Source organism: Triticum dicoccoides, chromosome 5B, assembly GCF_002162155.2.
Source record: "Triticum dicoccoides isolate Atlit2015 ecotype Zavitan chromosome 5B, WEW_v2.0, whole genome shotgun sequence".
Lineage (NCBI taxonomy): Eukaryota > Viridiplantae > Streptophyta > Magnoliopsida > Poales > Poaceae > Triticum > Triticum dicoccoides.
This window is the reverse complement of record NC_041389.1, coordinates 607,310,574-607,325,733: the sequence shown is the minus strand read 5'-3', so window position 1 is coordinate 607,325,733 and position 15,160 is coordinate 607,310,574. Positions and strand designations below refer to the sequence as shown.

The window sequence follows — 15,160 nt, the reverse complement described above, 5'->3', positions numbered from 1 at the left end:
GACCTTCCCACACAAGACTTCAACATCTCTAACAATCCCAAAGGGACTAATAGTATCTCTATTGGCAAGCTTAATCGTAACATCAATATCTTCTAACTCAGCAGGTGCAATATCATGCATAATCTCTTGGTATAGAGAATAACGTATTGCACTAGCACTAGCACCCATATCACATAAACCATGATAAGAATGATGTCCTATTTTAACAGAAATAACAGGCATGCCAACGACAGGTCTATGTATCTTGGCATCTAGTTTAACAATATTAGCAGTTTCACCACAGAAGTAAATAACATGCCCATTTAAATTATCATCCAAGAGATCTTTAACCATAGCAATACTAGGTTCAACTTTGATTTGCTCAGGAGGTGTATAAGTTCTAGTATTACTCTTACAAACAACAATTGAAGCTTTAGCATGATCCTTTATCCTAACAGGAAAAGGTGGTTTCTCAACATAAGTAGTAGGAACAATAGGATCATTATAGGTAATAATCTTTTCTTGAACTGTAATAGGTGCAACTACTTTTACTCCAATGGGAGGATTATATTTAAACCACTTCTCCTTAGGGAGGTCAACGTGAGTAGCAAAAGATTCACAGAAAGAAGCTACTATCTCAGAGTCAAGTCCATATTTAGCGATAAATCCACGAAAAACATCGGTATCCATAAAAGATTTAACACAATCAAACTTAGGTGTCATACCTGACTCCTTACCATCGTCAGAACCCCAATCTTCAGAGTTGCATTTAATTCTTTCCAATAAGTCCCATTTGAATTCAATAGTCTTCAGCATATAAGAACCAGCACAGGAAGTATCGAGCATGGTGCGATCATTGAGAGAAAGCCGAGCATAAAATTTTTGAATAATCATTTCTCTGGAAAGATCATGATTGGGGCATGAATATAACATTGACTTAAGCCTCCCCCAAGCTTGAGCGATGCTTTCTCCTTTGCGAGGCCAGAAATTATATATGTAATTACGATCACGATGAAGAAGATGCATAGGATAGAACTTCTGGTGAAATTCCAACTTCAATCGTTTATAATTCCAAGACCCCGTATCATCACATAGCCTATACCATGTCAATGCATCTCCCTTCAAAGATAAAGGGAAGACCTTCCTTTTGACAACATCATCGGGAATACCTACAAGCTTAAATAAGCCACAAACTTCATCCACAAAGATAAGGTGTAAATCGGGATGCAATGTTCCATCTCCTGCAAATGGATTAGCTAGCAGTTTCTCTATCATACCCGAAGGAATTTCAAAGTGAACATTTTCAGTAGGTTCAGTAGGTTGAGGAGCAACTCTTTGCTCTACTGGTTGGGGCGAAGATGCCCCAAACAAGCCCCTCAAAGGATTAGTTTCCATAGTAACAAGTAATAGAAAATTTCAGCACACTGTATAAATGTTTCCTTACCAAGTTCCACTCACCAAAATTGCTACACTCCCCGTCAACGGCGCCAGAAAAGAGTCTTGATGACCCACAAGTGTAGGTAATCTATCGTAGTCCTTTCGATAAGTAAGAGTGTCGAACCCAACGAGGAGTAGAAGGAAATGATAAGCGGTTTTCAGTAAGGTTTTCTCTGCAAGCACTGAAATTGTAGGTAATAGATAGTTTTGCGATAAGATAAATTGTAACAAGTAACAAGCAATAAAACTAAATAAGGTGCAGCAAGGTGGCCCAATCCTTTTTGTAGCAAAGGACAAGCCTGGACAATTTCTTATAATGAGAAAAGCGCTCCCGAGGACACATGGGAATTATCGTCAAGCTAGTTTCATCACACTCATATGATTCGCATTCGGTACTTTGATAATTTGATATGTGTGTGGACCGGTGCTTGGGTACTGCCCTTAGTTGGACAAGCATCCCACTGATGATTAACCCCTATTGCAAGCATCCACAACTATAACAAAAGTATTGAGGTAAACCTAACCACAGCATTAAACATTTGAATCCAAATCAGCCCCTTACGAAGCAACGCATAAACTAGGGTTTAAGCTTTTGTCACACTAGCAACCCATCATCTACTTATTACTTCCCAATGCCTTCCTCTAGGCCCAAATAATGGTGAAGTGTCATGTAGTCGACGTTCACATAACACCACTAGAGGAAAGACAACATACATCTCAACAAAATATTGAACAAATACCAAATTCACATGACTACTAATAGCAAGACTTCACCCATGTCCTCAGGAACAAACGTAACTACTCACAAAGCATGTTCATGTTCATAATCAAAGGTGTAATAATATGCATTAAGGATCTGAACATATGATCTTCCACCAAGTAAGCCAATAAGTATCAACTACAAGGAGTAATCAACACTACTAGCAACCCACAGGTACCAATTTGTGGTTTTGGATACAAGATTGGATACAAGAGATGAACTATGGTTTGAGAGGAGATGGTGCTGGTGAAGATGTTGATGGAGATTGACCCCCTCCCGATAAGAGGATCGTTGGTGATGACGATGGTGATGATTTCCCCCTCCCAGAGGGAAGTGTCCCCAGCAAAACAGCTATGTCGGAGCTCTAGATTGGTTCTGCCAAGGTTCCGCCTCGTGGCGGCGGAGTTTCGTCCCGTAAGCTTGCCCATGATTTTTTCTAGGGTAAAAGCCTTCATATAGTAGAAGATGGACACCAGGGGGCCCAGGAGACAGGGGGCGCGCCCAGTAGGGGTGGGCGTGCCCCCCACCCTCCTGGCCAGGGTGTGGGCCCCCTGAGGTGTTTCTTCCACTCAATAATTCTTATTAAATCCAAAAATAAGTTTCGTGGAGTTTCAGGTCTTTTGGAGCAATGCAAAATAGGTTTCCAATGTTTGGTCCCTTTCCAGCCAGAATTCCAGTCGCCGGCATTCCCCCTCTTCATGGTAAACCTTATAAAATAAGAGAGAATAGCCATAAGTATTGATATATAATGTGTGATAACAGCCCATAATGCAATAAATATTGATATAAAAGCATGATGCAAAATGGACGTATCACGCACCCCTACCTGGCGCGCCAAATGTCGGATGTCGGGTTCCGGCAAACCATTAAGGTTCGAACTCTGGGGTGCGCGCGAAGTTCTTCTTCTTATCGATCTGCATTTTGAAGCCTCGCTGGGGATCTAAGCTAGACGATGAACAACACAATGGACGCAAGGTTTATACTAGTTCGGGCCACCGTTGTGGTGTAATACCCTACTCTAGTGTGTGGTGTGGTGGATTGCCTCTGGGGCTGATGATGAACAGTACAGAGGAAGAACATCCTCGCGAGGCATGTTCTTGAGCTGGTGTGGAGTTCTACTTGTCCAGGATTCGATCCAATATTCCTCTCTACTGTGGTGGCTAGCCCTATTTATAGAGGCCCTGGTCCTCTTCCCAAATATTAAGCGGGAAGGGAGCCACCAATGGCCATTTTGAAGGGGGACAGCTAGTACAAGCAATCCTGACTAAAGTTGGACTTCGACTGCCAAAGGCACTGGCGATGACACCATCTTGGGCTCCATGGTGACCTCCGTCCTGCCGCTCTGCTGGTCTTGGTCTCATTGCACCGATATGGTAACCTTTGCTTGATGCCTCGGTACTCCGCGTCTGCGCTTGCCTCCTTTGCACCAAAGAGGAAACGAGGACACTGCACCGGCCGGCGCCCGCCTGGTCTCGATCGTCATGGCTTGCGTCACGAGCACCTCGCAAGGTACTCCTTGCCTTGATCTCTCCACCTCCTCGCGAGCCTGCCTGGTGTGGCTGTCCCTCAGGAGGCCTTGTGTCGTCCGCCCTATGAGGCTTGGCCACTCACGAGGGTCTTGAGCTTGGGTTGACGTAGACGGGCCGTACTAGGCCACTGCTTGAGCCATGCCACAGGCCGCAGGCAGGCAAGTATGGGGACCCCCGTTCCCAAAATACCGACAGAGCCAACTGTACAAAGCAAATAAAAAAGCCGCGTCCGGCACCTAGTCTAGTCTTCAAGTCTTCTCACCAGCGCAGAGCTAAGTGCTGCCACTGGGCGTGGGAGGGAGCCCCCGAGGCCCGAGGGCGACGCTCCTGAGGCTCCGCGGCGTGTACAGCCCCACTCATTATTACGTGAGCGTGTCACGGCCGGCGAGCTTCACAGGCACTAGGCCTTCTTCACACGCACCGGGCCTTGCTTCATATCGTCGGACGAGGGCCCCGCCTTGCGCCACCCTCAACCACCATTGACGGTGACCGGAGACCAGGACGATGCCAAGGGGCAAAGGGGACGCCAGCGGCGCCCTCGGCGACCACGGGTCCTCTGCCAGGGGTAGGCTTTGCAGCACCTCCCCGGCAGAGGGCCTACCTCCGGGGGACACCTTGCTCCGTGCGTCGTGGGCAGGGGCCTTGCTCCCGTCCCCTCTCCTGCAGCCCCCAGTGCGCTCCTCCTGGTGGAAGCGAGGCTACCGAGCTGGGGCAGCCGCCCGCTACTGTGACCTGACCCTCCTGTGACCCATGGTTAGCATAAGCTTGCTCCTGAGGAATTAGTGGTACCCGGTAACTACTTCTGCCAGCACGGTTGGTGAAGCTCCCTTGAGGCTCCCTTGTAGGGACGGACCCGTGCGCAAGCGTCGTGCCAGCGCGAGCGGCTGGTTCCGCTGTAGAGGGGGTGTTGGGGCAGCTGAAGACGCGCAGTGAAGGGGCCGACCCTCATGAGCCACCGAGGCCCTGAGCCTCGGGAGGCTCTGGGGGTCCAGGTGGTTCCTTGAGGACCGTCTCCATCTCCGCTAGGACCGTGTGGTACCTGGCCTCCTGAGCTGCCAGAATGCTCCGCAGGTGACGCTGGTAGGTGGCAGCCGCGTTCGGCAGGACGAAAGGCATGTGAACATAGTTGTGCGGCCGACCCTCGCAGCGTCCCATGCGCGAAGGCTAGAAACGCTCCTGAGATGCGGCTCGCTTGAGCCCTGGGACGTCGACGCAGAAGCGCAGCCCACCATCCTCGCCTGGATGTGGAGTCGCGCTGGGCAAGTAGCGGTCGCCGCGCACGGCCCTCGCTTCCTGAAGCTCCTAAGTGGTCTTGGCAATGAACTCCTGAACGTTGGGCTTTCCATGCCATATGTCTTCCTGAGGGAAACGTGCCGCGAAGTACGCCTCAAAGTGGTGCCCGAGCGCCTCCCTCGTGATGTTGGCGAGGTCTGAGGCCCTCTAGAAGAGATCCCCCGAACCCTGCCCGAGGAGGGCGCCAGACGCGCCTTCCTATGGGATGGAAGGGAGCGCCCCAAGCGCAGGCGCTGATCTTGACGCGGCACCACCCGAGGTGCCGACCTCCTGAGGCCCTATGCGGAGCGGCTGCTTCTTCTTCTTGGGGATGGCCTCAGGAGGGTTTTCGCCCCTACTATCCGACTCCTCGATTGCTGCGGCTTGGAAGGCATGCTCAAGGGAGCACACCGCATCTCTCTCTTCGCAGGGGACCATGATGATTCCGCCGCTTCACGGCATCTTGAGGACATTGTAGCTGCGGTGGGTCACTGCCATGAACTTGGCCAGGGCTGGATACCCGAGGATTGCATTGTACGACAGGTGGATGTGGGCGACATCGAAGTCGATGAGCTCGGTGCGGTAGTTGTCGCGCTGTCCAGAGGTGACAGGGAGGCGGACCTGCCCCATCGGGGTGGTGGAACCATCGGTAACTCCTGAGAAGGGCTTGGTAGGCTGAAGTTGATCATATGGCACTTGGAGGTTGTCGAACATCTCAACGGATAGGATGTTAAGCCCTGCACCGCCATTGATGAGGGTCCTGGTGACTTGCACGTTGCTGATGACTGGTGAGTAGAGCATCGAAGAACGCCAGCTGTAGCCTCGCACTTGAGTTGATCTGCCGAGCTGAAGGTGATGGCGCACTTGGATCACCTAAGCGGGCGCGTGGCCTCGAGCCTGGGGAGGGCCGCGTTCACCTCGTGAGCAAACTACTTGAAGATACGCTGAGAGGCTGGGGCCTGAGCTCCACCAAAGATGCAAGTGGTAGCACGCGGCTCCTAGAAGCCCCCAGCCCCCATGTCCTGATGATGGTCGTCATTCCTTCTTGGCAGCGGCAGCAGCGGAGGAAGGCCTGCGTTACCCTGGGGGTGGTCCTCGCGAGGCTGATCCGTCCAGGCGCCCTCGCGAGGCTGGTCCCTCCAGGCGCCCTCGCGAGGCTGGTCCTACCAGCAATCCTCACGAGGTCGGTCCATCGTCCTCCGCCACGTCCTCCTCCTCGCCCGTAGCCCCGGTCGTTGCGCTCGGGGCGTCGACCGAAGCATCCTTCTCGAATGGCCCTGAGCTCCTGGCAATCGTTGGTGTTGTGGGTGTGGAGGTTGTGGTAGGCGCAAAACAGTCGGCTGCCCTTGGACGACTCCGGCTGGTCCCTGCTGCGCTTCTTGTCTGGTTCCGCCGCGAGCACGGCCACTCCCTTGTGCTTCATGTCCTTGGCCTTGGTCTTCTTTTCTTCCGGGTCAGCAGCTGGAAGCTCGAGGAGGGAGAGGCGTCCTTCTTCAGCTCTTGCGCACTTGGTCTCCAGGTTTAACAGCTCCAGGGATGTACACAACTCCTCATGGATGGCGAGCTCCTCCTTCATCTTGATGTCATGGACGCCATCAGAGAACGCTGAGATGATGGCCTCGTCCGTCACCTTGGGGATCTTGAGGCGGACGATGTTGAAGCGTTGGATCTATTTCTGCAGGGTCTCCCCAGGCTGTTGCTTGCGGCGTAGGTCACCCATGGTCGGGGGGTGGTAGCAAGTGCCCTGGAAGTTGGCAATGAAGCGGTTGCGCATCTCGTCCCAGGAGGAGATCGAGTCGGGAGGCAGGTTTAGGAGCCACGAGCGGGCACCATCCTTGAGTGCCATGGGAAACCAATTCACCAAGACTTTCTCGTCGCCGTCGGCCACCTCGATGCTCAGCTTGTAGAGCTGCAAGAACTCCGCGGGGTCGGAAGTGCCGTCATAGCGAGGAGGCAGGTCCGTCTTGAACTTGCCGGACCAGGGGACGCTACACAGCTCGGGAGTGAAGGCGCGGCAGCCTGCCGTGGTCACCGGGGCCCTTTGCTGACGTGGAGCTTTCTGTTGATGGTACCCGCGCACCGCCGCCACGGGCAGCACGCAATCTTGCCGCGCCGGTGCAGGGCGCACGGGGGCGCCTTCTTGAGGTCGAGGGATTTCTTGACAACTTCCTTCTTGTCGCGCGGGCGTTGGACGCAGTGCGTCACGCCCAGGGGCCGCGCGCCTTGGCGCCAGGGCGCCGTCTTGGGGCAGAGGTGGTGGAGGCGCTCCATGAGCCACGTCGCCCGTACATGGCGGAGGGTGAGGCAACGAGAGGGACGGTGCGGGAGAGCCCCTTGCGGCACTGACGAGCTCGGTGATGCGAGCGAGCCATTCCTCATAGAGGTCGTCGACGGGGCGGTAACGCATGAGCTCGCGTGCCATAAACAGCACGGCCTGCAAGTCCGTGGGGGCGCAACGAGCGTGGGATGACGAGCCGGTTGGGGTCAGCGATGGAGTGGCGGTGCGGCCGTCCCGCCGCACCGAGGGGTGCAGCGAGGATGCTTGCTGCTCGTTCCCCGCCGGGCCGGTGGCGGTGTTGGCAGCAGGCAACGGAGAACGACGGGGAGGTCCGCCGACAGGAGCCGTCTTGGGTGCGCACGAAGATTTTTGTGACGCCCCCGATTCAATCGTACACTAATCATGCACGCAAATATGTACGATCAAGATCAGGGACTCATGGGAAGATATCACAACACAACTCTAAAACATAAATAAGTCATACAAGAATCATAATACAAGCCAGGGGCCTCGAGGGCTCGAATACAAGTGCTCGATCATAGACAAGTCAGCGGAAGCAACAATATCTGAGTACAGACATAAGTTAAACAAGTTGCCATAAGATGGCTAGCACAAACTGGGATACAGATCAAAAGAGGCGCAGGCCTCCTGCCTGGGATCCTCCTAACTACTCCTGGACGTCGTCAGCGGGCTGCACATAGTAGTAGGCACCTCCGGTGTAGTAGGGGTCATTGTCGACGGTGGCGTCTAGCTCCAGGGCTCCAGCATCTGGTTGCGACAACCAGGTAGAAGGGAAAGGGGAAAAGAGGGAGAAAAGCAACCGTGAGTACTCATCCAAAGTACTCGCAAGCAAGGAACTACACTACATATGCATGGGTATATGTGTAAGGAGGCCATATCAGTGGACTGAACTGCAGAATGCCAGAATAAGAGGGGGGATAGCTAGTCCTATCGAAGACTACGCTTTTGGCAGCCTCCGTCTTGCAGCATGTAGAAGAGAGTAGATTGAAGTCCTCCAAGTAGCATCTCCAAGTAGCATCTCCAGTAGCATCGCATAGCATAACCCTACCCGACGATCCTCCCCTCGTCGCCCTGTGGAAAAGCGATCACCGGGTTGTCTGTGGAACTTGGAAGGGTGTGTTTTATTAAGTATCCGGTTCTAGTTGTCATAAGGTCAAGGTACAACTCCAAGTCGTCCTGTTACCGAAAATCACGGCTATTCGAATAGATTAACTTCCCTGCAGGGGTGCACCAACTTACCCAACACGCTTGATCCCATTTGGCCGGACACACTTTCCTGGGTCATGTCCGGCCACGGAAGATCAACATGTCGCAGCCCCACCTAGGCACAACAGAGAGGTCAGCACGCCGGTCTAAACCTAAGCGCACAGGGGTCTGGGCCCATCGCCCTTAGCACACCTGCACGTTGCGTACGCGGCCGGTGAGCAGACCTAGCAACCTCCATTACAAAGGAAGTTGCGTTAACGCAGTCCAACCCGGCGCGCGCCACTCAGTCGCTGACGGCACGAAGTGCTTCGGCTGATACCACGACGCCGGGATACCCATAACTACTCCCGCGTAGATGGTTAGTGCGTATAGGCTCGTAACCAACTCAGATCAAATACCAAGATCTCGTTAAGCGTGTTAAGTATCCGCGAACGCCGAACAGGGCCAGGCCCACCTACCGAACTGTAGCTTAATTACCCGGGCGTCACAATTTCCCCCTACCGAATCTCGCTCTCAGCCTCGCCACGATCCCTAAGCTTAGCTCAATGAACTCACAACATAAGAGACGCAAGATTTATACAGGTCCGGGCCACCGTTGTGGTGTAATACCCTACTCATGTGTGCTGGTGGTGGATTGCCTCTTGGGCTGATGATGAACAGTACAAGGGGAGAACAGCCTCCTGAGGGGAGGTGTTCTTGAGCTGGGGTGGTGTGGATAAGGATGATCTGAATGATCCATCCCCTTCTAATGTGGTGGCTAGTCCTATTTATAGAGGCCCTGGTCCTCTCCCTAAATATTGAGCGGGAAGGGATCCAACAACGGCCAATTTAAAAGGGGACAGCTAGTACAAGCTATCCTGACTAAAGGTGGTCTTCGCCTGTCCAGGGCGCTAGTGGTGACGCCGTCTTGGGCTCCACGATGACCTCCTTCCTGCCGTCCAGCTGGTCTTGGTCTTGTTGCACCGGTATGAAAACCTTTGCCTGATGCCTCCGTACTCCGCGCCTGTGCTTGCCCCCTTAGCACCAAAGGCGAAACGAGGACACTGCGCGCGTTGGCGCCCGCCTGGCCTTGGTCGTCATGGATTGCGTCAAGGGAACCTCACGAGGTACCCCTTGCCTTGATCTCTCCGCCTCCCTCGCGAGCCTGACTGGTGAGGCCGCTCCTGAGGAGGCCTTGTGTGGTCCGCCTCGCGAGGGTCTTGAGAGTTGCTTGACAAAGACGGGCCATACTGGGCCACTGGTGGAGCCACACCGCGGGCCGCGGGCAGGCAATTCTAGGGACCCCCGTTCCCAGAACGCCGACAGGATCCCCCGTGCATGGCCTAAAGCTTTTTGCTGGGCGGCCGATGCGTCAACTTGTGGTGTCCATGTATCCACGTGGTGGATTATCGCAGGTCGAGCGGAGCTTCTTGATTCTCGTATTGATTGGTGGTGTCTGCACATTGTGGTGTCGGTGTAAGGATCGACATCGGATGCCGAGGCGGTGACTCTGAATGGCGGTTACCAGGCGGCTCTCTGGCAAGCTTCTTGGTGGTGGTGGCGGTTGTGGGTCTTGGTCGTGTGGGTGTCAAGGGTTGCAATGGTGGGTGGCCCAGCCTCATGCTATTCTAGCGGAGCTGGCGTTGCCTAGATCTTGATTGGGTAGTCCAGTCCCCGTCGTGGTTCTGGTTCAAGATGCCTCATTGTTGCGGGTACAGATTTGAGTGAAAAATTTGTGCTTTGGTGCCGGCGGTGCCCGTGGATGTCACCTTCCTCCCGAGGACGTCGTCGTGGATCCACCTCTTTGATATGGTTTGCATAGCAAACAACACGGTAGATTAAAAGTTTGTGATAAACATTTTTTTTGCACAAGCGTTGCATCGAGCAACTATCTTGATGTGGGGCGCATAGCAAATGGGACGTCAATGTATAGTTCGTGCGATAGATGTATCACTCCAATTGACTTTTAAGCAAGAAATGTTTGGGACATTTTATATATTGGAAACACTTGCTTCTGGAATAGCATCTAGGATAGGCTTTGTTAGGCTTTGTCTTCCCATTGCTAAATCGTCTGCATCCTTGAGCCCTATCACAAACGATTAACTTGTGTCATGTGTGATGGGCCCCCTTAAAGTACACCTTCGCAAGGCAACACTTCCAAACTATGTCAGCGAAAGGGGTTTAAACCGTTTGCATAGAACATAACTGCATTAATGTAAGAAACTCAACCGCATGAGAAAATACTGTTGCCCCTTTTGTGTAGTAATTCTAAAAATAGGCCAGTGGGGATTGTAAATTCTTGAATTTTCAATTGAATCAAATAAAAGTTACCACAACCTTTTTGCTCTAATCCATGGAACCGAACGAATGATTAGGGCCATGAATGAAAGATCTCCTATTACGTGTTTCTATTGAGTTTTTCCTATGAACAAAAAGGCATGTATAACAAAGGACTGAGTGTAGCGGCTGAATTGCATTTGGCTCACAAGGCTCCACTAGCTTTCTTTTGGAAATATGAAATACAGACCCAAAAAAATCACAATCCGACCCACACAATGGCTGAGCTTGGGACCAACCACACTAGTACCTATCATGTTAGACATTGCACATTAAATTTTGCATGCACTACAGATCAACCATCTTTTCTCAAGGATTCCGGCTCCTATATTACCTCCTCTTCTTCACATGTTCCAATACTCAACCGCCTCTATACATATTCCCCCCAAACCTACCGTGATTCTATATGATTTCGTTGTACACTTGATCAAATACTCGGTACCCAAGTGTGTATATGTATATGACAAGAGAAGACAATGAAGAGTTCCAACTACATGATGAAACAATGCTTACGAATAGGCCATTTTTTTGGTGGGGGGGAGGTGGGCGGAAGGCCTGGTTACATTCACAGGTTTCGACACAATAAGATGCATGGGAAAGATTCGTAGTTTCAACTTAGAATTGAGAGGCATCGGAATGACATATCTAGTGAGTGTCCGTCTTTCAGGGAGGCTGATGCTAAGCCAGCGTAGTTCAACGGGAGAAAGCCGTGAATTCGACAAACTCCTAATGCGGTTGGCCCAATTCTGAAAAAGAAGCAAAAGCCTCTCATCCTCTTTAAGCAGAAGCACAATCACAATTCTGGAACTCGTAGTGCTGCTGTACGTGTGTTGTGTGCGTGCTTCTTTCATGAAGAGTAGTTACAAATTATAATCGAGTCAAAAGAAAAGAAAAAGTGCTGAAGCTGACACATACGTAGGCGCTTCTCGGCCGTGGGACGAACTGAAGTGGACGTGGGCGTCTCAGCGCCGCCGGATCTCCAGATTTTGTCACCCGTCACCGCCGTGTCATCTCATCTGGGTTTCGGGCCGCTCCGTCTCCACTGGCGCGCGTCTGGCCCGTCCCCACTCACTCACTCGTTCACTCCCATTCCCACTCCCACTCCCCCTCTTTACTCCCCACCCCGCCGCGCCGGGCCGCCGACAAGCCACGCCTGCCCGGTCCCCGCCCCACCTCACGCCGCACCGCACCGCACCGCGGCCGTACCATCAATTCACCACCCGCCCTCGGCGAGGAGGCGATGGCGGGCCGCTCGTCGTCTTCGTCGTCGTCGTGGGGCCCGAGCCCCGCGGCGGCGACGGCGCTGGTGGCGCTGCTCGGGCTCGGCGTCGCGGCATACATCGTCGGCCCGCCGCTCTACTGGCACGTCGCGGAGGCGCTCGGCCGCTCGGCGGGGGCCTGCCCCGCGTGCGCCTGCGACTGCGACGCGCTCCCGCTGCTCCAGCTCCCGGAAGGTACCCACCCCTCTTGCTGTCGGTGCCCCGACCTACCCGCCCAGATCTCCTTGCTCCACGCCCTGGCCCTTCTTTCCGTGCCGTCGCCGTACAATTTTTCTGTGCTGTGCGAGCAATGCGTTTGTAGCCGCTCAAGATTGCCTTCTGCTGTGGACGGGACACGGTAGGACCGTGGATAGGCTAAGAACTTGGCACAATATGTATGTAAATTAGGGGATCTGTGGATTTTTTTCTGAGGGACTCTAACCTGTGACCTGAATGTCCTACAATAATGCACGGTTTAGCTTGCTCAGTTTGTTATAATTATAAGCATACTTGAAATTTGGGTGTGAGACCACGATGTTTTCACTTATTCAGAAGTCATAACACAGGTTCAGGTTGTAGCAGTAATTATGTATGGTCACTGAACAAGATAAAATTGAATGTATAACATGACATGCTACTGAAATCTTGTCTCTGTGCTATCACGGATGAGCATTTTAATATTTGTTATTTGATTCTCAAGCTCCACCTTGGGTAGTATCCTTTGTCCTTAGTCTACCCAAAGATGTGTGGTGCTCTAGTTGCTATTCGTGGAAAACTGGAAATCTTTTCTTATGTTTATTGTTCTCTTTGCACTTTTAAATTAGATTGTATCCATGATACTCTCTGCCTTGTCAGTAGTTTAACTAGTATAGCTTTCTGCTGTGGACGGGACATGGTAGTACTGTGGATAGGCTAAGAATTTGGCATGATATGTAAGTTATGATATCTGTTGATTTTCACTTTATGGGGGGATTCTAACTTGTGATCTGAATGTTCTAACAAGCATGCATAGCTTAACTTCCGCAGTTTGTTCAATGCTTATTATGCATCAGATTTTCTATGCCTGGCCTCACCTTGATAACTTTAGCTATGCTTGAAATTTGGGGGTGAGGCCAAGATGTTTTCAGTTATTCAGATGTCAGAACATTGGTTCAGGTTGTAGCCTTATACTGCGAGTAATTGTGTATTTCAATAAACAAGATAGAGTTGAATGATAACATGCCATGGTACTGAAAGGTTGATGCCTGTCTTGTCTTGGTGCTATCACATATGAGCATTGCAATATTTTTTCTTTGATTCTCAAGTTCAATCTGCGATGCCTTCCTTTGTCCTTAGTCTAAAAGATGTCTACTGCTCTAGTTGTTATCTGTGGAAATATTTTCATTTGTTTATTCTTCTCTCTGCACTCTGTAATTAGTTTGTATCCATGATATACTCTGTCCTGTCAATAGTTCAACTAAGTAGCTCAGTTATTTTTCACCATATTTACAGTTAGTCTTTGACTTGGATACTATGCTACCTCTGAAATATCTAAATTCTTAAATAAATAAACATGGTAAATTGCCAGTCTACCTCTGAAGTAATAATCATACTATGCAGTATAATTATAATACCACTCCATAAGCTCTACGTATAAAGTCATACTTATTCTTTTTTGCAATAACTCCATAGTATTTTAGAAGCATTGTCTTGCCTGTAAACATAGGCACTTATTTTCCTGAGCCATATTTTGCAATTCTCTGGTTACTGGTTTAACTCGTTATTATTGCTTCTGATGTTTCCAGACTGTGCCAAGCAATTCAAAGAGGTCAAGAGTGGTGCTTCCGGTGAAGAAACAGAGTTACTAATAGAAGAGCTAAAGCAGAGAGAGGAGGAAGCAACAGAAGCTCAGCAACAAGCGGATGTAAAATTGCTCGAGGCCAAAAAATTAGCTTCGCAGTATCAAAAGGAGGCTGACAAATGCAGTTCAGGTATGGATACATGTGAAGAAGCTAGGGAGAAATCAGCAGAGTCGCTGCTCGGTCAAAGGAAATTAACTGCTTTGTGGGAGGAAAGGGCTCGGGAACTCGGATGGAAACCCGGGAATGTCAATCTACACCGGAATCAGTAACGAACACTGGAGGATGGTGATGGATACAGCATGCCAACCAATAGAGATCTCATTACAAACACCCTCCCTCGGTGATAGAGGCAAGGAAAAAGGGTTTCACTTCTGGTGACCTTGCCTCACTTTGCGGCACGATGAGTTCCCTTGTCCATAGATAATTTATATTGGGTTTGTCAGCATTATCAGCAACGTCCATAGCTGTTTGTCAGCGTTGTGTTAAAATGGCCATAGAATGACAGTCATCACCTTTAAGTCTTTAAAGGGTGACCAGTTTCTTGGTTGTTGTTTATGAATTATGGTAGTGAAGAAGGAATTATTCTTATTTCTACAGAGTTGTGGATTGGATAGTTGTTGATGAGTTGTGACATTCTGTTTTCGAAAATTCTCATGATATTTTGAGATGAAGATGGTGTAGTATTTATTTATTTGAGATGATATTTCGATCAAGTGGCTACTGAAGAGACTGTCAAAGAAAGGGAGACGCCCCCAGACTTCTCCAAATCTGTCAGTACTTTTCCATTTGAACTGTGCATGATATTGTGATAGACAACTTATATGCTTGTGCTTTCTTTCTTCTACTCAACAGAGAATTCAAGTTTTCAACCTAACATACCCACAATAAATGAAATATCTTCCTTTGCCAACTCTTGAAACCTTGGCCGAGTTCACCATCTTACATAAACTCTTCATGTTCTCTACCATGTCTTATATAAGTAGAGTTTTGGTGCCATGTGTTCATCTGGAATTGTAATTGTATGCTCTAATAATATTGCTCAAGCGCGTTGATCGGGAAAATGGTAAAGATTGTTAGAAATTATAGGCAACGGGACCACCGGAAACAGAAGGTGGAATGGATTCTGTGTGTGCACAAAGTGGTGTATACGTCAGAGTTACATCTCGATGTAATCAAGCTACTAGTTATATCCAGGTCCAACAAACAGGGTCAACAAAGAAGGTAAAAACGATGAGAAGGATGTGGAACCTCAAGGAACGTGG

At 50.4% G+C, this 15,160-nt stretch overlaps 1 protein-coding gene across 1 annotated transcript; it reads left to right on the top strand.

The window, feature by feature from the left end:
* The first annotated feature begins 11,917 nt into the window (after window positions 1-11,917).
* LOC119312012 lies at window positions 11,918-14,611 on the top strand. Its single transcript, XM_037587731.1, has 2 exons — window positions 11,918-12,252; window positions 13,842-14,611. Exons 1-2 carry the CDS (start codon window positions 12,039-12,041, stop codon window positions 14,165-14,167), a joined length of 540 nt encoding a protein of 179 aa, XP_037443628.1. The 5' UTR covers window positions 11,918-12,038; the 3' UTR covers window positions 14,168-14,611.
* The last annotated feature ends 549 nt before the right edge of the window (window positions 14,612-15,160 follow it).